Here is a 22,698-nt window from a genome sequence, read left to right on the forward strand (position 1 = left end):
CCCATTTGCCTGCTTTGTGGAATGTTGAGGAGTGATTGCTCAAAATATTGTCCACTAGTCTTAAATTGTTCTCAGTCTTTTGACAGATGAAGAAAATGTAAATTTGTAAATTTAAATTTACATTGTAAATGTAGATTTACAATCTAAAGCTGATTGTAAATATAACATTGATTGCTCTCCACAGATAGTTTGAGAAGTGTTTTCTGTAGCATATTTAAGGGAACATTTCTGTATATGAAAAAGTAGATTCCATGCATTTATTTATTGTACTATATAATGATTTTACATTAAAACAACAATAAGCACATTACATTAGTGGGTTATACTTTGTAAATTTATCACATCTGTGGGAGCATTTGTGTTTAAAACTGGATCCTATATAATTATTGTAATGTTATACATTAAAACAACATGTAAACACATTATGTTAGTATGTTATAATTTGTGAACATAAATGTGATTTGGGTTTTTCAATTCCTATTAATGTTATTTAGAAGTCTGAACGATGTTTTTAATTCTATGATTTTTGCAGTTTTGCTGAGATACATGCTGACACAATAGCACTGTATAAGTTTAATGTGTACAGCATAATGACTTGTCTTACATGTGTTGTCAAATGATTATCAGAAGTTTAGTTGACATCCGTTATCTAATAGATTTAAGAAAGAGTTTTTTTCCTTGTGATGAGATGGAAATCTAATGTCTTAGCTTTCAAATAAACTTTACAGTAGTGCTAACTCTAGTCATCATCATTGTTGTCCTTCCCATCCCTAGTAGTTACTTATCTAATGACTGGAAGTTCGTATATTTTGATCACTTTCATCCAATTCGCCCTCCCTGTTTTGCTTTTTAAAAAACTTTTCTAACTTACTGCTTTGAAACAAAATTTTCGTATTATATTTAGGAATGGATACAGCAGAACAATATATTATCCATAGTCTTGCGAGATAGTCTTCATCAACCTCAGTATGTAGAGAAGCTAGAGAAAATTCTTCGTTTTGTGATTAAAGAAAAAGCTCTTACATTACAAGATCTTGATAATATCTGGGCAGCACAGGTAAGGAATTTAAAATGCCATTTTAATTTTATAAGCAAGATACTAAAAATTAAGTATCTTGTGGTAGTCATTGTGTAACGGTATGTGAGTTTCTTGATCTAAACAGAAATCCTGCCAAGAATACTTTTAAAATAAACAAGTTTCCTCCATCATGACACCCTTTGCTGAAGGGTGTAAATTATAAGTTTTATATATATATATATATATATATATATATATATATATATATATATATATATGGATTTATAACAATTATATCTTTTTTCTCTGAGATTTGTAACAATTATAAATTGCATTTTTTTTCTATGAAATATGTAAAGAAACACATGTTACAAAAGTGGTATTACTATATTACAAAAACTTATGATTAAGGCCTTCCCTGGTGGTTCAGTGGTAAAGAATCTACCTTACAATGCAGGGGATGCAGGTATGATCCCTGGTTAGGGAACAAAGATCCCACATGCTGCGGGGCAGCTAAGCCTGCATGCTCAACTACTGAGCTCCCACACCTCAACTGGAGAGCCCGCGTGCTGCAAACTACAGAGCCCACGTGCTTGAGAACCCACATGCCACGACTACAGAGCCCACATGCCCTGGAGCCTGCATGCCACAACTAGACAAGATAAAACCTTCATGCCACAACTAGAGAGAAGCCCGCGCACTGCAACGAAAGATCCTGCATGTCTCAAGGAAGATCCTGTGTGCCTCAACTAAGACCCGACACAGCCAAAAATAAAATAATTTTTTTTTTTAAAAACCTTACAATTATTACAGAACATTTAAACTTTTCATGAGGATAAGTAACATTTTGGTTTCAGAACTATTAATGTATAATTTAATTACCTTAAATGGCAGATGTTCTTCATGGGTCAGTTGGGAAGTAACGTAAGTTCTGACTTACAAAGCTTTTTTTTTTTAAAGAGAAACCAACAAAATGCTCATTTGCTGTCATTGAGCACTTAAGCTTTCAGTGTGGAAACAATCCACCATTTTGCCTTATTTTCTCTAAATTTTATTTTTAAAATTCTGTAATAAACTTTCATATGAATTTCTGAAGTGCATTACCACTTATATTGAGAATTAAATATCAAATGAGTACAAACAGCAGCTCTAAACCATTTAAAGTATTAGGAATTTTGTTTATAACCACATTAAGCAGGTAGGAATATTGTACTAATTAATAGAGGTTGATACAGTACAGCTTATTTCCTGTTTTTATTCAAATTTAAGTATAATATGACTTTTTATTTTTGTCCTAAATAAATATTATTTATTATTATTTTTTTCAACAGGCAGGGAAACATGAAGCCATTGTGAAGAATGTACATGACCTTCTGGCAAAGTTGGCCTGGGATTTTTCTCCTGAACAGCTTGATCATCTTTTCGATTGCTTTAAGGTAGTAGCTCAAATAGTAAAGCAGTACCATTTCACTTTCAGTAGATTCAGTTAATTAGATATCTTTTGTGTTGGCCAAAATACTTACTAACACATTTCATTAAAGAATCTCTTAGAAATAAGAATTGGTTGTTATATATTCCAGTCAGAATGTAACAGTTTTTATTATATTAATAATTTTCTTCACAAATACAGAATCAACTATTTTTCTTTCAGTTAGTTTCCTCTGCCAATTTTTGATTTTGCTGTAGGTTAAGATAAATTGTAGACATGCGGGGAAATGTTATCTGTTATAGTGGAAAGTGAGACATGATAACAGATGTGGAGACAAGACACTAAAACACAGTGGTTCCTTGGGCTAATGCACACAGGCAAATAGAAATGAGATTTAGGAGGAAGTTTAGGAAGTTTTAGATTTAAGAAGTTCAAGATTTAGGAAGTTCAAGATTTAGGAAGTTCAAGACTCTAATGTCATATCTGCCTTGGTATATTTGGGCACTTGAAAAGTTTCTCTGTAGTTGTTAAGGTTGATTGGAGAATTTGTGAATCAAGAGCTTAAAATCATATGTCATTGTTCATGAGTGATTATTCCAGTAACCACAGGGCTTAGAATCACAAGATTTCTTATTTATAATAACTATTGTATTGCTGATAGCAAGTTAAGTTGGTACAGCCACTTGAGAAAACAGTTTGGCATTATCTCTTAAAATGAAGGTTTTTCATAAACAAGACCAAAAGGCAACCCTTAGAATGGGAGAAAATATTTGCAAATGAAGCAACTGACAAAGGATTCATCTCCAAAATTTACAAGCAGCTCATGCAGCTCAATAACAAAAAAACAACCCAATCCAAAAATGGGCAGAAGACCTAAACAGACATTTCTCCAAAGAAGATATACAGATTGCCAACAAACACATGAAAGAATGCTCAGCATCTAATTAATCATTAGAGAAATGCAGATCAAAACTACAATGAGATATCATCTCACACCAGTCAGAATGGCCATCAAAAAAATCTAGAAACAATGGCCATCAAAAAAATCTAGAATCTTGAGAGTCCGCCTGCCGATGCAGGGGACACAGGTTTGTGCCCTGTTCTGGGAAGATCCCACATGCCGCGGAGCGGCTTGGCCCGTGAGCCATGGCCGCTGAGCCTGCGCGTCCAGAGCCTGTGCTCCGCAACAGGAGAGGCCACAACAGTGAGAGGCCCGCGTACCACAAAAAAAAAAAAAATCTAGAAACAATAAATGCTGGAGAGGGTGTGGAGAAAAGGGAACACTCTTGCACTGTTGGTGGCAATGTAAATTGATACAGCCACTATGGAGAACAGTATGGAGGTTCCTTAAAAAACTACACATAGAGCTACCATACAACCCAGCAGTCCCACTACTGGGCATGGACCCTGAGAAAACCATAATTTGAAAAGAGTCATGTACCAAAATGTTCATTGCAGCTCTGTTTACAATAGCCAGGACATGGAAGCAGCCTAAGTATCCATCAACAGATGAATGGATAAAGAAGATGTGGCACATATATACAATGGAATATTACTCAGCCATAAAAAGAAATGAAATTGAGTTATTTGTAGTGAGGTGGCTGGACGTAAAGTCTGTCATACAGAGTGAAGTAAGTTCAGAAAGAGGAAAAACGGATACTGTATGCTAACACATATATATATGGAATCTAAGGGAAAAAAAAATCATGAAGAACCTAGGGGTGAGACGGGAATAAAGACACAGACCTATAGAGAATGGACTTGAGGATGGGGAGGGGGAAGGGTAAGCTGTGACAAAGTGAGGGAGTGGCACGGACATATATACACTATCAAACGTAAAATAGACAGCTAGTGGGAAGCAGCTGCATAGCACAGGGAGATCAGCTCGGTGCTTTGTGACCACCTAGAGGGGTGGGAGGGAGGGAGACGCAAGAGGGAAGAGATATGGGAAAATATGTATATGTATAACTGATTCACTTTGTTATAAAGCATAAACTAACACACCATTGTAAAGCAATCATAGTCCAGTAAAGATGTTAAAAAAAAGTGAAGGTTTTTGTGTCCTATGACACAACTATTGTATTTCTGAATGAATACTTCGAGAAACTCATCATGTGTGTGACAGGATACATGTTCAGCAGTGTCTTTAGCAGAATTATTTGTATTAGCCCCAACTGGAAGAACTCAAATGTCTATGAATAGTAAAAGGATAAGTAAAGTGTGATCTAATCCAGCAGTCTCCATTTTGGCACCAGGGACTGGTTTTGTGGAAGACAGTTTTTCCACAGGGGAGGGGGAATGGTTCAGTTGGTAATGTGAGCTATGGGGAGCGGTAGATGAAGCTTCAATCACTTGCCTGTCGCTCACCTCCTGTTGTGCAGCCTGGCTTGGGACCCCTGGTCTAATCTAATAGTGGAATGCTACATGACAGTGAAATTAATGCATTAGAACAACTGATCAAATGGGTGAATCTGCTAATATGGTGAATTTTTAAAATTTACTTAAACTTTCTTAAAAATTTTAATTAATTTATGGCTGTGTTGGGTCTTTGTTGCTGCAGTGTGGGCTTTCTCTAGTTGCGGTGAGCAAGGGCTACTCTTTGTTGTGATACACAGGCTTCTCATTGCAGTGGCTTCTCTTGTTGCGGAGCACGGGCTTTAGGCGCCTGGGCTTCAGTAGTTGTGGCACACGAGCTCTAGAGTGCAGGCTCAGTAGTTGTGGTGCACGGGCTAGTTCCTCTGCGGCATTTGAGATCTTCCTGGACCAGGGCTCAAACCCATGTCCCATGCGTTGGCAGGCGGATTCTTAACCACTGCGCCAACAGGGAAGTCCATGATGAATTCTTTTGTACATACTATTTTAAATCCATTAAAGTATATCACAATTGGACAAGAAAATCAATATTGAGAAGTTGTGGATGCTCTAAAACTTAATTTAACAGAAAACTTCTGAAATGGTGATATATCAACAATACTAGCCATAATGGCAGAAGAATGGAATGGTGTCAGTTTCTCTTTTTAATTCAAAGATTCTCAAATGGTCTAACTATAATTGTAATAAAAATTCCATTATCTGTGCATTGTCCCTTTGGCTCATCAGATGTCTGTTATTCAATAAGAAGCACTATTTTGTGAGGGGCTGGTAAAGTGATGTTTTGTATAGTGTATTTCGTTGTGTCTTGAAAGATCTTACTAAAGGTGCCTTAAAGGAAGAATGGAGTATAGGTCGGCTAACGGTTCTTTATAGTTTGTAACTAAATGATCCTGACTTATCCTCAATTACCTTTGGTTATGTTATTGCTCAAACACTAGTCTCTACTTATTTGAGTTCTTAGTAGTCTTTGTCTTCCAGTGTTTGTACTAATTTAGTCCTTTGACAGTGGAGTTGTCACTTTTTTCACAGTCTCATGAGTTTGAAATTCTTTCTCATTGTGGTGGTCTTCATGTTCTTAGTCATTAATGAGATTGAAAATGTTTTTACATTTTTTTTAACTGATTTTATCTCCTTTTTGGTGAATTGTATACTCATATTTCTCCTGTTTACTTTTCCTGTTTGTTTCTTTATTTCATTGATTCCTAAGGTTTTTTTGTATCTCTGTTGCTCACTCCTTGTCCATGTTTTTAAAGTATTTCTCATAGTTTTATTAGCATTTTTCTGAATCAGTATCCAAACATATTATGAACTGTACGATTGGCTCGTATGTCTGTTTTTCTTATTTTAGCCATCCTAGTGGAGTTGAAGTAGTATCTCATTGTGGTTTTGATTTTGCATTTGCTTAATGGCTAATGATGTTAAGTATCTTCTTACATGTTTATTGGCCATTTGTGTTTTGTGTATCATCTTTGAAGAAATTCCCACTGATACGTACTCATTTGCCTCTTTTTTTTTTTTTTGCCGTACGCGGGCCTCTCACCGCTGTGGCCTCTCCTGTTGCGGAGCACAGGCTCCGGACGCGCAGGCTCAGCGGCCATGGCCCACGGGCCCAGCCGCTCCGCGGCATGTGGGATCCTCCCGGAGCGGGAAACGAACCCGCGTACCCTGCATCGGCAGGCGGACTCCCAACCACTGCGCCACCAGGGGAGCCCTGCCTCTATTTTTGATTTATAAGAATTCCCTATACAATGTGTACACAAGTCTCTTAGTATTATTTGCAAATATTTTCTCCCCTCTGATGGTTTGTCACTCTCTTGGTGTCCTTTTTGTAACACAAAAGTTAATTTTTTAAAAAAATTCAGGTGAATTTCATATTACATAGAATTAAATGTTTTAAGTAACTATTTAAAAGTGTATGATTCAGTGAAATCATAGTACATTCATAGGGTTGTGCAACCACTGCCTTTGCAAGAATCCAAAACATTTTCCCCACTCCCCTTATTTCTCTTTCCACCCTTCCTCCCTGACCCTGAAAACCAGCAATCTGCTTTCCTTCTCTACAGATTTACCTATTCTGGATAAAAGTTTTAAATTTTGATGAAGTCCAGTTTATCTCCTTTTGGGACGGGAGGGGGACAAAATTTGGGGGATTCTTGTACTTTTGGTTTCATATTTAAGAAATTATTTCCTAATCTGTGGTCTCAAGGATTTTTTAAAAAATATTTTTAGCTTTTATATTTAGGCCTATAATCAGTTTTGAATAATTTTTTTGTATATGGTGTGAGGTAGAGTTCCTAGTTCATTTTTTTGCATGTGAATATTCAGTTGTTACATCAGTGTTTGTTTAAAAAAATTTTTTTAATGGAAATGTCCTGGCGTTTTTGTTTAAAATCAGTTGATCATAGGTGAAAGGGTTTATTTCTTGGCTTTGTGTTCTCTTCCTTTAATGTATGTTGTATTTTATTCCCGTACTGCATTGCTTTGATTGCTGTAGCTTTGTAGAAAAAATTTTAAGGTTGTTTTGGCTATTCTAGGTGTTTTGAAATGCTGAATGAATTTAGAATTAGCTTGTCAATGTCCGCAAAGAAGGAGGTTGTTGGGTAGCTGTAGCTTAGTTTGTATTATATTGCCATCGTAACAATATTAGCCTTCCAGTGCATGAATATGAAATATGTTTCCATTTATTTAAAGGTGGTTTTTCAGTATTTAAGTCTTCTTTAGTTTCTTTCAGCAGTTTATTAAAAGTGTCTATTGAAATTTTTAACCAGAATGTGATTTATTTTTTGATGTTACTGTAAATGAGAGTTTTTCTTTATTTTGGGATTGTTCCTACCTAAAAACATACCTACTGTATAGAAAAATAATTGATATTTGGGGTTTTTTGGTTTTGTTTTTATAAATTTATTTATTTATTTATTTATGGCTGCGTTGGGTCTTTGTTGCTGAGCATTGGTTTTCTCTAGTTACAGCGAACCGGGGCTGCTCTTCGTTGCGGTACATGGACTTCTCATTGTGGTGGCTTCTCGTTGCGGAGCGTGGGCTCTAGGTGCACGGGCTTCAGTAGTTGTGACATGCGGGCTTCAGTAGTTGTGGCACACGGACTTAATTGCTCCCCGCATGTGGATCTTCCCGGACCAGGGTTCGAACCCGTGTCCCTGCATTGTCAGGCAGATTCTTAACCACTGCACCACCAGCGAAGCCCCAACAATTGATATTTAAAATTTTTACTTTGCATGCTGTGACCCTGTTAAATTTATTACTTGAATGTTTTTAATGAATTCCATATCATTTCCCAAAAATGATAGTTTTACTTCTTCCTTTCCAATCTGAATACCTTTTCCCTCCCCTCTTCCATAATTGTCCTACTCAAGGTAAAGCAGGGTGTTTAAATAGTTGGTGAAAGTAGGCGTTTAGGTAGAAAACTTTTAGTCTTTCACCATTAAAGATGTTGTTAGCTATGGGGTTTTTGTAGATGCAATTTGTCAGAATGAGAAATTTCTGTCCTATTTCTAGTTTATTGAGTATTTTAATCATGAAAGGGTTTTGGATTTTGTCAGTTGCCTTTTCTGTGTAAAGTGAGTTGTTGACTTTTTGTCATTTTTTTGTCCTGTATTAACACTGATTGGTATTTTGTATGTTCAAATAATCTTGCACTTCTGGAATAAATTCCACTTGCCATGATGTGTAATGCTTACCTATGTTGCTAGATTTAATTTGTGAGTATTCTATTGAGGATATTTTTACACTTCTTACTGCTGAACTTTTTTTAAGTTAGCTGTAATTTACATTGTCACCCACAATTAGGAGTAATCCATTTTCTCTATCTCATTGCCAGATTTGGATATATTCACTATTTTTTTTTTTTCTGATAGGTGTGCAGCAAAATCTTATGGTTTTAATTTATATTTCCTTAATGGCGAATACGTTGCATCTTTGATAGACTGACATATGTATCTTTGTTGAAGTATTTGTTCATACCTTCTGCCTATTTTATATTTGGGTTGTTTGTTTTCTTTAGTTTACAGAGTTCTTTACGTATTCAGCATTCTAGTTAATTTTTAGATATGTGCAAGTATTTTCTCCCAGTCTTAAGTTGTGTTTTCATCCTCTTAGTAGGCTATTTTGCTAGCAAAGTTATTTGTTTTGACGAGGTCCTATCTTAATGGGTCATGCTTATGGTGTCGAGACCAAGGACTTGTTGCCTTGGTCCCAAGAATTTTTTGGGAAAAAAATCCCAGAGAATTTTTACTGTATTGTGTTTTCTGAAATTTTTATAATTTTACAGTAAAATCTGATTCATTTTAATCTAAGTTTCATTTAGATATGAGACAGATTGTGGGGATTTTGGTGGTTGTGTTTTTGTGTGTGTGTGTGTGTTTTGGTTTTGGTCTCTTGTGTGTTTTCAATTGTTCAAGTACCATTTGGTGAAAAGCCATCTTCTTGCCTACATTAGGTTAAACCTACATAAGGTTTTGCACCTTTGTCAAGTATCAGTCAGGTATATTTGTATCGATCTATTTCTAGGTTCTCTGTTCTGTTGCATTTGTCTATCCCTTTTCAGTACTATGGTTTTGATTACTGTTTGCATATAAGTTTTGAGGTCAGGCACATAGATTCCTCTCACTGTATTTGTCTTTTTTTCAAAATTGTTTATTCTAATTCCTTTGCATGTAATTTTTAGCATAATCTGGTCTAATACAGTGAAAAAATCTTGCTGGGATTTTGACAGAAATGCATTAAACCTTTCCATCAATTTGGGGATAATTGACATTTTTGCTATCTTGAATATCCCATTCCATGAACATCATATACCTCTTTGTTGATTTAGATCTTTGAGTTCTTATGCGTTGTGTAGTTTTTAGCTTATAAACCCTATAACAGTTTATTTTACACTTAGGTATTTAAATATATTTTCTGAAGTGACTGTAAACGTTACTGTATTTTCAGGGCTGATATCTGTAAGTTTATCACTACTGTGTAGAAACTATTGAATTTTGTTATGTGTATTGATACCCTGTGATCTTAAATATAGGCATCTTTAAATTCCCCCCCCCCCCCCCGAGTTCCTTGAGATTTTTTTACATACAAAATCATACCATTTTCAAATAGGAAGAGTTTTTCTTCTTTCTTCCCAATCTTCCCATCCAGATCCAATCTGGATGTCTTTTCTTTTTCTTCCCCTACATTAGCTAGAATTTCTTATACAATGTTGTTTTATTAAGATATTAGGGAGACAAAAACATTCATGTTTCACTATTAAGAGTAATGTTAAGTATGTTATTCACAGATGACCTTCCTCAGAGTTGAGAATTGTCTACTCCATTTCTATTTTCTGAGAATTTTTGTCATAAATAGATGTTGAGTTTTGTCAGATTTTTTCCTACATTGATTGATGTGATTGTATCATTTTTCTTCTTTACTGTTAATGTAGTAGTACAATAATTGTTTTTCACTTATTGAATCAGCCATCCATCCCTGCAGTAAACCACAGATGGTCATGTCCTATTCCTCTTTGTATCTTGCTGAATTTCAGTTTCTAATATTTGTTGAGGAATTTAAAATCTATGTTCATGAGGGATTGTTTGTGTCTGTGTATATCAAGGTATTAATTCTTTCATAGTGTAAATTGGAAAGTGTTTTCTCCTATTTTCTGGAAGAAATTATGAACAGTTGGTGGTACCTTAAGTGTTAGGTAGAATTTTTCAATAAAACCATCTTGGTTTGGTGATTTTGTTTCTGGAAGTTTGTAAATTATGAATTTAATTTTCTTAATAGCTCTATTCAAATTATCTATTTTATGTTTTATGAGTTGTAGTAATGTGTTTTTTCAGTGGTGTAGTTCATTTCATATAAATTGTCAGATTTATTTGTTGAATTGTTTCTGTTATTCCCTACTATCCTTTGATGTCTGCAATGTCTGTAGTGATATCTTTGTTTATTCTTGATGTTGGTAATTTGTGTATGCTCAACTTCTTCCCTTTTTCACAATACTAGAAGTTTGTTAGATTATTGATTCTTTCAAACATCCAATATTGCCTTTCTCTGTTGTTTTTCTGTTTGCTCTTTGTTGGTGTTTGTTCTGTTCTTTGGTATTTCATTCCTACTGCTTTTGCTTCAGGCTTTCTCTTGCTTTTTCCAGCTTTTTAAGATAGTTTAGATTATTTATTTAAGCATTTTCTCCTTTCTAATCTATGCTTTAGTGCTACTTATTTTCCTCCTCCTATTGCTTTCATAACTGCATATATTAGGTAAATTTTGTGTATTGGATTTTCATTTACATTCAGTTGATTATGTTTTTTATCTCTATTAAGGTGTCTCTTCAACAACATAGAAACATGTTTTGTTTCCAAGAATTAGGAGATTTTTCTGTCTTCTTGCTGTTACTGACTTATGGTTTTATTCCACTGTGATAGGAAACAGTCTGATTTACATTCTATTAAATTTGTTGATTTTTTTTTTCATATATGGGAAATGGTTTGTCTTGGTATATTTTCTGTGGGTACTTTGAAAAGAAGGCCTGTTCTGCTGCATATGGGGGAAGTGTTATCTGTAAATGTCAGTTAAGTCCTGGTGGTTGACGTTCCTGTTGAGTTCTGTATTTTGCTGATATTCTGTTTAGTACTGTCAGTTGCTTAGAGAGGGTTGTTGATGTCTCTATTATGGACTTGCCTATTTCTTTGTGGAGTTCTCCTTTGTAATATATGTATTTTTGATGCATGCAAGTTTAGTATTGCTATGTCTTGATGGGCTTACTCTTTTTCAATATATAATGTCCCATTTTCTCTCTGATAATGTATTGTACTTTGAAATCTATTTTATTTAATTCGGCCACTCCTGCCTTCCTTAAATGCTTGTGTATTTCTACATCCGTTTACTTTCAACCTGCTTTCATCTTTATACTTACAGTATAAAGAATCTCTGTTAATCTTTGCTTTGTATCTGGTATATTTAGACCTTTTATATTTAATGTGATTATTGATATATTAGAGTATAAGCTTGCTATTTTATTTTTGGGTTCTGTTTGTTCTCTCCTGTTTTTCTTTCTCTTTTTCTCTTTATTTTCCAGCTGTCCTGGGAGTTATTTGTACACTTCTTAGGTTTCTTTTTTTTTTTTTCTTTTTCTTTTCTCTTGCGTATTACAGTGTCTCTGTATGGCTGCTTTAACATCTGTTCTAAGATTTGTCATCTCAGTGTTGATGTCTTATTTTTTTTTCTTCCAATTTAATAGCTTCCTGATTCTTGCTATGTTTGAGTAACTTTCAGCTGAAACCTAGGAGTTTTTATATTATAAGACCATGCGACTAACCTGTTTTTTAATCAAGATCTTTATTATTTATTATTATTTTTGGCTGCATTGAGTCTTCATAGCTACACACAGGATTTCTCTAGTTGAGGCGGGTGGGGGCTACTCTTTGTTGTGGTGCATGGGCTTCTCATTGTGGTGGCTTCTCTTGTTGAGCACAGGCTGTAGGTGCGCAGGCTGCAGTTGTGGCCTGCGGGCTCAGTAGTTGCAGCATGTGGGCTTAGCTACTCCTTGGCATGTGGGATTTTCCCAGACCAGGGCTCAAACCCATGCCCCTTGCACTGGCAGGCAGATTCTTAACCACTGTGCCAACAGGGAAGTCCTATTTAACCCTTTTTTTTTTTTTTTTTTACGGTACGTGGGCCTCTCACTGTTGTGGCCTCTCCCGTTGCGGAGCATAGGCACCAGACGCACAGGCTCAGCGGCCGTGGCTCACGGGCCTAGCTGCTCTGCGGCATGTGGGATCTTCCTGGACCACGGCACAAACCCGTGTCCCCTGCATCGGCAGGTGGACTCTCAACCACTGCACCACCAGGGAAGCCCTATTTAACCCTTTTTTAAAGCTGGTATTGTCTGGTGCCCGTCAGGCAAGGGAGGGGAGGAATGCCCCTTTTTTTTAAAGTTTTTTTATTTTTTTGTGGTACGCGGGCCTCTCACTGTTGCGGCCTCTCCCGTTGCGGAGCACAGGCTCCGGACACTCAGGCTCAGCGGCCATGGCTCACGGGCCCAGCCGCTCCGGGGCACGTGGGATCTTCCCGGACCGGGGCACGAATCCGCGTCCCCTGCATCGGCAGGCGGACTCTCAACCACTGCGCCACCAGGGAAGCCCGCCCCTTTATTTTTATAACCAGACAGAGATTTAACTCTAGGTTCCCCTCTTGGTGTTCCTTATCTCCCAGGGTGGGACATTCCTTTCCACTGGTAGGTGTAAAGGAAATTCTGACACACTGTGTGATCCATTCTGACACCATGGTTGGGGGTGACCTTATTAACTGCTGGGCAGTAGTAAAAGTCCTGACTCTACTAGGCCTTCTCTGGCACCATACAAGCAGGCACTCTTTGCTACTGTTGGACAGTAGAAATCCTAGCTCCCTACTTGGTCTTCTATTATTTCACCCAACCAGGTGTTGAGATGCTTTGCTAAACAGCCTTATGTGATATGTATGTGCATTGGCCATAATTTTTTCTGTGTTGTTTATTTAGAATAAGGCAGTTATTTTCTGAATGTTTTCTGTCATGCTATGTTGCCCCTTTTTTGACCCTTTGACTGTAGAGGTGGCTTCGGGGAATGACTTCCTTGTCTGCACTGATTTCCAAATTGCTGGCTTCTTAGCTTCTAGTCTGGGATATATGAAGAAAAATCTGGGGAAGTCAGCTGCCTTGTTGTTCCTCAGATTTTGACATTCTTAGCAGTTCTGCTTTCTTCTCTTCAATTTTCAGAGTTTGTTTCATGTATAATGTTTTTAGTTGTACTTAGTGGAAGAAATAGTAGTAGTAAATCTATTTTATCTTCTATCTTCTCAAATGCAGGAACTATTTCTGTTTATTTTATTTTATTTATTTTTGGCTGCATTGGGTCTTCGTCACTGTATGCAGTCTGTCTCTAGTTGTGGTGAGCTGGGACTACTCTTCATTGCGGTGTGCAGGCTTCTCATTGCTATGGCTTCTCTTGTTGCGGAGCACGGGCTCTAGGCGCGCGGGCTTCAGTAGTTGTGGCTCACGGGCTCTAGAGCACAGGCTCAGTAGTTGTAGCACACGGGCTTAGTTACTCTGTGGCATGTGGGATCTTCCTGGACCAGGGCTCAAACCCATGTCTCCTGCATTGGCAGGTGGATTCTTAACCACTGTACCACCAGGGAAGTCCAGAAGACATGTTTTGTCAGAAGTGGGATTCGAACCCATGCTTCCAGGGGAGACTGCAACTTGAACGTAGTGCCTTAACACTGCTTGGCCATCCTGACCTGTGTTCTCTGCATTCTTTTTTTTTTTTTTAAAATAAATATAGTTTATTTTGTTTTTGGCTGCATTGGGTCTTCATTGCTGCTCGCACGCTTTCTCTAGTTGCGATGAGTGGGGGCTACTCTTCATTGCGGTGCGCTGGCTTCTCATTACAGTGGCTTCTCTTGTTGTGGAGCACAGACCCTAGGCCGTGGGCTTCGTTAGTTGTGGTGTGCAGGCTTATTTGCTCTGCAGCATGTGGGATCTTCCCAGGCCAGGGCTTGAACCTGTGTCCCCTGCACTGACAGGCGGATTCTTAACCACTGCGCCACTGTGGAAGCCCTGTTCTCTGCATTCTTATGGATACTTGCTGTTTTCGTAGTAACCAGGCTGATGGGTGTGAGGTGTTTTCTCATTGTAATTTTGATATGCATTTCCCTAATCAGTGATGTTGAGCATCTTTTCATATGCTTATGGGCCATTTGAGTCTTCTTTGGAGAAATATCTGTTCAAGTCCTTTGCCCATTTTTGAATCAAGGTGTTTGTTGTTGAGTTTTAGAACTTCTTAATATATTTTTTATTGGGTATTTTCTCCATCTTTTTATTATGTAATATTAAAGTCAGCAGTGATGGAGTTAAAGTTGTAGATAGAGGTTTTTTTCTCCTGGTATTTAGATTAATCTTCCTTTTGAATACTATTAGTTTCCTCAAATGAGAAATGAATTATGCTGTTGGTATGCATGTGTGGGTGTGATGAATAGAGTTAGTTTATCCAAAGCCCTGTAATTAAAGTAGTGATGACCTAATACATGTATAAATTGTGATATTTACGTAATTTAAAATTTTTTCCTAGGCAAATTGGACAAATGCAAGTAAAAAGCAACGTGAAAAGCTACTTGAGCTGATACGACGTCTTGCAGAAGATGATAAAGACGGTGTTATGGCACACAAAGTATTGAACCTTCTTTGGAATCTGGCTCATAGTGATGATGTGCCTGTAGACATCATGGACCTAGCTCTCAGTGCCCACATAAAAATACTAGATTATAGTTGTTCCCAGGTATGGGAGTGCTGCTTTGCTCATTTTCTCTTTTTTCCCCACTATTAGGATGACTTTGTTAGAGGATAATCCCATTATTTAATCATTCCAGGTAATTTCTGAGGGATCGTCTTACTTTTGTCATATAAGCCTGGCTTCCTCCTCTTACATGTTTTTCAACAAGTTTTTGTGTCATACACTAAGCATCTTTACCACCCTGTGAGAGGGTTTGTACAGATAAAACAACTCATAATAATAATACTGTAGTTAAATATATGATGGTAAAATGGAATCGTCATTCATTAAAACCAATTATTACTTTGGAGGTAAGGGTAATTAAGTATTTTTGCTCAAAACATAATTAACAGAATTTTCTAAATAGAGGTTTAGCAATTCACAACATCTTCTCTGTGTTTAACTTGTGTCATTTATGTTTACTGATTTTAAGTATGCATTTTTATACTAATTTTACTTAGGTTTTTGGACCTGTTTCTGGATTTTTATCAGCAGTGATTTGCTATCCGTTTGATAGGTTGGCTATATAAAGGTGTTATATTCCCTTAAAAAAAAAAATGAGCAGGGTATTTTTAGCTACCTCAGGGCAGGTGTTCTGCTTTCAGCTGGATTTGAATTTAATCAAGTTGAGCAAAGGTGATGCTGCCAGGTTGTGAAAATTATATAATTGTGAAGGTTTAGAAATATTTTCTGACCTCATAGATTTTAAAAGTGTTGTCTTTTTTTTTTTTAAAGTGCTTTCTTTTGTATAGCTAAGTGAATATATTGAGAGAACATTCTTTACCTGGGTTACTTTCTTTTTCTTTCTTTTTTTTTTTTTTTTTTTTTGGCTGCATTGGGTCTTCATTGCTATGCTCAGACTTTCTCTAGTTGTAGCGAGCAAGAAATACTCTTTGTTGTGGTGTGCAGGCTTTTCATTGCAGTGGCCTCTCGTTGCTGACCACGGGCTCTAGGCATGCAGGCTTCAGTAGTTGCAGCCTGCAGGCTCTAGGGTACAAAGGCTTCAGTATTTGTGGCACTCGAGCTCAGTAGTTGTGGCTCACGGGCTATAGAGTGCAGGCTCAGTAGTTGTGGAACACAGGCTTAGTTGCTCCATGGCATGTGGGATCTTCCCAGACCAGGGGTCGAACCCTTGTCCCTACATGGGCAGACGGATTCTTAACCACTGCGCCACCAGGGAAGTCCCAAGTGCATCTTGTTTTGATGAAATATTTCCTTAGCACTAAAGTATTGCATCTTCCTTTAATGTGTTATTTAGAAATTGCCTGCCATAGGGTCTTAAATATTGCTATGTTAATAGGTATTGGATTTCATGGAATTCTGTAAAACTGTTTTGCCTTTTTCAACTTCAGCCTTCATTTATTGTATTAAGGAAAACTATAATAAATTTTGCACTTTTTGCCCTCCAACCTAAAGTGCTTTTGGAGTCATGACATAATTAGTATTCACATGTAAAAAATTTTAAATCCTTAAATATGCACACAGAATTCAGTTCAGTAATTTCACTAGAAATTTTTTCCTAGGAAATACATGAAAACTGTGATATTTAGAGTTAAGACTTTTTAAAAATTTTTATTTATTTATTTATTTATTTTTGGCTATGTTGGGTCTTCGTTTCTGCGCGTGGGTTTTCTCTAGTTGTGGTGAGCGGGGGTCATTCTTCATTGCGGTGTGCGGGCCTCTCACTGTCGCGGCCTCTCTTGTTGTGGAGCACAGGCTCAGTAGTTGTGGCTCACAGGCCCAGTTGCTCCGCGGCACGTGGGATCCTCCCAGGCCAGGGCTCGAACCCGTGTCCCCTGCATGGGCAGGCAGATTCTCAACCACTGTGCCACCAGGGAAGCCCAAGACATTCATTATTTATACAGTAAACAACAGAAACCATTTAAACTGAGAATACAATCCATAGCATATTGTACAGCTAATTAAAATGGCTATTGGTGTATATAGTTCATAGTATTCAATAAAAACACTTGAAGTATAGAGCCTCTTTCATTTCTAAAAAGAGATACGCATGTGCTTGCAAAAAGTATCTCCATGTGAGCTGTTAAACAACATTCCTTTTCTTCCCTAAATATGCCTATAGATAGAATCATTTCAATTAAAAATTAGTTAGGTATTCAAACTTACGATTATTAGTGATCTTAGATAAAAAAGACTAAATCAAGTAAATTATGGTAGATTTTTAGAAATAAACTTATTCTTACAACATTTTTAAACATTTTAAATTTTCCTTTAGGTGAAAACGTGCCTGTTTTCTCTAACATTCTGTTTGTGTGTTGATTTGTTTTTATTCTTATTTTAATTTTTTAAAATTAAAAATAATTAATTATACTGTTATTTTTTGATGAAGTGATGTTCCTTGATCTTTTAATAAAAATATGCTAATATCGCACCCACATATAGTAATACTTGGGATTGTACATTTTTCCTAACTTTTATAATATCAAGAACGTTATAAAATAGTTAAAAGCAATACCCACATTTAAGTGTGTTTTTTAAAACACACCTGTGAATGTTCCTGAACATGGAATTTATACCATGTTGCAGATATATCTGAATCCATGGAACACTGACTTCGTAGTAGTACTTTACATTTTGGAATTTAGGTGATAACATCAAGTGAAGAACATACTTAAAGCATTTTATTTCATTAAACTATTATAACTACATCGTAATGTTTATGAGGCTTAGCTTAAAAGCTTTTCTACTTTGTATTCTCAAAGTAATTTGAAGGTAGAATGATACTGAACACCTGTCCTTATAACCATAATTTTGTGTGTGTGTATGTGTAAGGATCGAGACACACAAAAGATCCAGTGGATAGATCGCTTTATTGAAGAACTTCGCACAAATGACAAGTGGGTAATTCCTGCACTGAAACAAATAAGAGAAATTTGTAGTTTGTTTGGTGAAGCACCTCAAAATTTGAGGTAAGGCTCTTAATTCAGAAAATTTTCTGATTTTTATTTATATTATGTTGAAAACAGAATATCAGTAACAGCAAATTTTAAAGAGAGAAAGTAGAGGGGGAAAACAGGAAGCTTAATGAAATAAGAACTCTTTATTCTTCTTTATATTTAATGACACAGTTTAACATACCCAGTTTTATATAGCAGATAAGTATGAGTCAAGTTACTGCCTTCCACACTTAGTTCAGAATTGTCTCAATTCCAGCAGATCTGCCAGACAGTATCGTGTGGGTTGTGTTTATTTCGCTCCTTATTTCATCTTTCCTTTTCTACCAGTTCCCTCTGTGTTGGCTTGATATTCATTCTAAGTTCCACATGATAGTATTTCTTACAGTCCTTAAATATATTCTTAACTGGTCTACTCTGACACATTTCTCAACAATTTTTTTTTAATTTTAAATTTCATACTAGGGAATAGGAATTTTCAAAGGGTGTTTTTTACCTTTTCTTGAATTTAAAAGTTAATTTTCAAAGGTAAGACTAAATGTGATTTAAATTATGGAAGATGACAAGTCTTTGTTTAAAGATACTTTTTTACTCTTTATTTTAGCTATATTTTTCTTAAATAGTTAATTTCATGTTTGTACTTGATGCTAAACTATTAGTGGTTATTAGAATAATTTATCCCTTTATATTCTTGCAGTATATTTTGAATTAATGACAGAAGAGAAGTAATAACATGTAGAAAGCTAAATGTAGTGCAAGAATATTCACAATGCAATTAGGATTCCTGGTAGTGAACCCCAGTTTTGTCTGACTAGCTGTCATCTTAAAATGCTTCTCTAACCTTTAAGAAATATTTTTCTTGTATGTAAGACAATTATGATTGCCAAAATCCTTTATAGCACTAAACTGATAAGATTATGCATGTAAATAGAATTACTGTTTTAAAAGAATTATATAATGCTACTTTTAATGTTTTACTCAAGTTGGATTTTTATTTTTTCCCCCTAGTGCTAGAAAAATTATATGAAATTAGGAAATTCTATGGCGATAAATACTGCAGGAAATGTTGAAATAGTCTAATAATAATATTTGTTTGTGAAGGACATATTTTTATTGTCTGATCTATGATACATGCCTTTTGCCTTTTATCAAACATACCCTTTTTCTGGTTGCTTATACATGAAATACTATATATACTCTGTTGGCTGGTGATTTGATCACCAGTAGATTAATAATGATGTGACTATGATTGATTTCACTGAAAATGACAAAACAGTATGGGAACTAGGTGTCTTTCTGGTGGTATCCATGGGCAAAACTGGCTACAGATTCAGTGTTCTAGAATGAACCTTTAATGGCTAATATCCTTGATAATGTAGATTAGCATATAACTGCACAACAGCTGTGCTTTGATATTAGTATCATGTAAGATTAGTATCATGGGTGAAATTGGAGAGTACTGATAGACAGTTTTCAAGTAAAGTAAGAGTACTGGAATAAATATGTTGTGAGGCATCAGTTAATCTCAGATTTCTTGATATTTTATTACTAAAAAAGGAGAATATTGACCAATTTCATTACAGATGTCAAGTATTTTAACCTTTTAAAAGTAGTAGCTAGAATTTAGTCTCTGTAAACTTAGTTACAGCAGTGTTCATTTGCCTAATTATACTGTTAAGTTCTTCTCGTTTTAGTCAAACTCAGCGAAGTCCCCATGTATTTTATCGTCATGATTTAATCAATCAACTTCAGCACAGTCATGCCTTAGTTACTTTGGTAGCAGAAAACCTTGCAACTTATATGAATAGCATGCGACTTTATACTAGAGGTATGTATTAAAAGCTAAAGTTAACTATTGGGAATCAACCTGGCCTTGTCTTCCCTGTATTTTGTTTTGTCCTCATGTTAATTACTGTAGAAATGAAAATATATTTATTTTTTAAAGGACCAAAAAATGGCAGTGAATTGGTTTTTATAAGGTATATTCAGTTATGGGTCCACTTGACTTCTCAAATCTTAAATGACCAAAACTCTAGGCCAACTTTTCAAGACTGTTTACTAAGTGCTTGTTTCTCTCCGTGCTCATCTTTGTTAAACTGATTTCTTTCTTTCTGTATTTGGGAACTTTATCTTGTACTTACAGTTGGTTGTTACCCTCTTGGGTATGTACTCCTTTTAAACCTTTCCTTTCTTACTGACAGTACTTTTAACTGCTTTTCAAGAAAACTTAATTAATAATTCTCTTGTCAGTTTTCTCCACGTCTGTTGTTTGTATATATTACAGTTGTTTTTAATAACCTTACATTGATGTTTTCAGTTCTTCAGAGAACTTGGTTAAAATGTTACTAGATCACCATATGTACCATTGGTTCTCAGTGTATGAAACTTTAAACTTATTGGGATGAAGTTTCCTGTGGTTCAACAGAAAACTTTTTTTAGTAATTGCTATATGTGAGGCAGCCTTCTTGGTGCTTTAAAGACCAATTCCAGTATTAATTGTTCTTTAACAGTTTAATCTGAATGTCTGTGCTGGAGCACAAAATATTCTTTGTACATCTGTACCTCTATATTATACCAAATTCATAGGACAGACAAAACACCAGCTACCTTGTAGGCCCAATTTTTTATATTTGAGTATGAAAAAGAAAAGTTTCTGTTGTCCATTATTGAAGATATGATTAAGCTTAGTGATGAACTGAAAGTATTGCCCAGTTGACGTGATATATGAGGATGTGTAGAATTCAATCATATACATACATTTATAATGTGGGTGTTTGTAATAACTCATTATTTGACCAGAACAGTAGACTCTGTTCATGTCATTTTACCTTTAATGGCTATGTTGTAGTTTGGTTGAGTAATATGGTGTTTGTAGAGGTAGCTTAGTTTTTGCTGATACATACCCATATAAGTTACATAAATGTGTTGCAAGAATTAATCAACTCTTCAGATAACCCAAATGATTGTACTGACCTCCTGTTCCTCTCATATTTTACCCATTCTGTCCATTCTAGTCGTAGTACTAGAAAAGCAGTCAAAGAACCAGGTGCTTAAATTGGTCCCACTCAGTCCTGCTTACTAGGTATACCAAGGTTTATTCTTAGCAGAATGGTAGGACAGGGAAGTCACTATAGGAATGAAACTGTAGTTTATTTTCTCTTGCAAGAGCAGCCCAAATCAGCAACATAAGTGAGAGATTTGTGTATAGTTCTCTTGAGGTTTTATGACCTCAGGCTTTCTTGGAGGTAGAGTCCTCCTACATGCCAATTAAGACCTTTTCCCAAAGTACAGTCAGCTACATATTTAATTTCAATAATTTTTATTCACTTTTGTGTGAATTCCTCTATTAACTTAATGTCATTGCCATAAATTGAGTCCGAATGGGCCAGTGCAGTCAGGTGGAGCACATGTGCACTTCAGCATCACTAGGATCCTCTGTTTCATTTAGTCAGATTATACTTGTGCTCTTGGTTTATCTCACTTTCATGATCTCAAGAACGGCAGCATTCTTCCGTATCATATTTATATTGCTTCTTTGCAAAGTTAGAGATAACAAATGCAAGCTCTATCAACTGCCTAGATTTAAAACCTGGCCTCATTCATAGCTATATAACTTGCAGGTTACTTAAGCCTTCAAAGAAGAGTTACCAAATCTGTAAAATGAGGATAATAATAGTTATAACTTCATAAGTTAATACTTGCTAGAATGGAGTTAATGCTTGTTAGAATGTTGCCTGACACATAGCAAGTACTTGAAATTTTGTTGTATTAATGAGTTCCTCTGAATTAATTGATTTCATATCATCTGCTTCTAACCTTTTCCTCCTTAATGTATTATTTTACGTTTCTGACCAGTGCTTTTTAGCAGTTGACCTTTAAATATAGGGACAAACTTAATTTTTCTAGTGAAACTTACATTGAATTCTATGATGTAGAACTAATAACACAAACTATGGTGATTGCTTATGTCTAAGAAGCATATTGCATGCTGTTCTGCATGTGCTGTTCATTGTGCTGTTCAACAGCACATTGATCTGTTCAAGCATGTGACAAGATATATATTGTGACGTTCTTGGAGTTCACTGATATTCCTTAGTTTCTTTTCTTCCATGTTATGCATTTGCCATAACTATGTTGCATTTCTACTAGGCATCTTTGGTTTTGGAAAAATTATTTCTGTAGTGTCATGAGCAGCTGATTTCACCTCTGCTTTCATGTTATCTTAGACAAGAAAGTAACATAAAATTCTTCATAACTTTTACATGTGAAAGGTAAAAATGAGCTACTTTTTATTGAAGTTATGCACCAGTACTTCCTGAATCACAGTTAAAGATTTTTTTTTAATGTTTCTCAACAAAATACATAATACACTTCAGCTTAGTTCATTAGAGGATACCCTTTGTGTTGATTTGAAATTAATGAGTTTTATGTATCATTTTCTCCTATTTCTGAGCAAAGTTTTTAGGACTTACACAGTGCAATTCATTTAAATCTGTTTTTTTTAGGGACTGCCAGTTTGCATTACCTCTTCCCATTCTCTTTGCTTTCATTATGATGCTTGGTTATTATCAGGACCACTTGGCAGCAAAAAAAGATGTATTTACAAGAGTCATTTAACAACCGTGGTGTGTTAAAATGCACATACTGTGTTTTGTTCACGTAGTAATT

General features: G+C 35.8%; 1 protein-coding gene across 4 annotated transcripts in view; it reads left to right on the forward strand.

Annotated features, from left to right (window-relative positions):
- LOC309978900 (ubiquitin carboxyl-terminal hydrolase 9X-like) overlaps window positions 1–22,698 on the forward strand; it is a 145,825-nt gene that overhangs the window by 39,181 nt on the left and 83,946 nt on the right. For 3 of the 4 annotated variants that reach the window (XM_082865562.1, XM_082865561.1, XM_082865564.1), the window contains 5 exons: window positions 905–1,057; window positions 2,350–2,454; window positions 14,915–15,121; window positions 17,909–18,045; window positions 19,710–19,858. In XM_082865562.1, coding sequence (XP_082721688.1) covers window positions 905–1,057; window positions 2,350–2,454; window positions 14,915–15,121; window positions 17,909–18,045; window positions 19,710–19,858 — 751 coding nt within the window. The remainder of the gene's footprint in view (window positions 1–904; window positions 1,058–2,349; window positions 2,455–14,914; window positions 15,122–17,908; window positions 18,046–19,709; window positions 19,859–22,698) is intronic. The other variant, XM_082865563.1, reaches the window with a different exon arrangement.

This window comes from Leucopleurus acutus (assembly GCF_964270905.1).
Source record: "Leucopleurus acutus genome assembly, chromosome: Y".
In the NCBI taxonomy this organism is placed as follows: domain Eukaryota; kingdom Metazoa; phylum Chordata; class Mammalia; order Artiodactyla; family Delphinidae; genus Leucopleurus; species Leucopleurus acutus.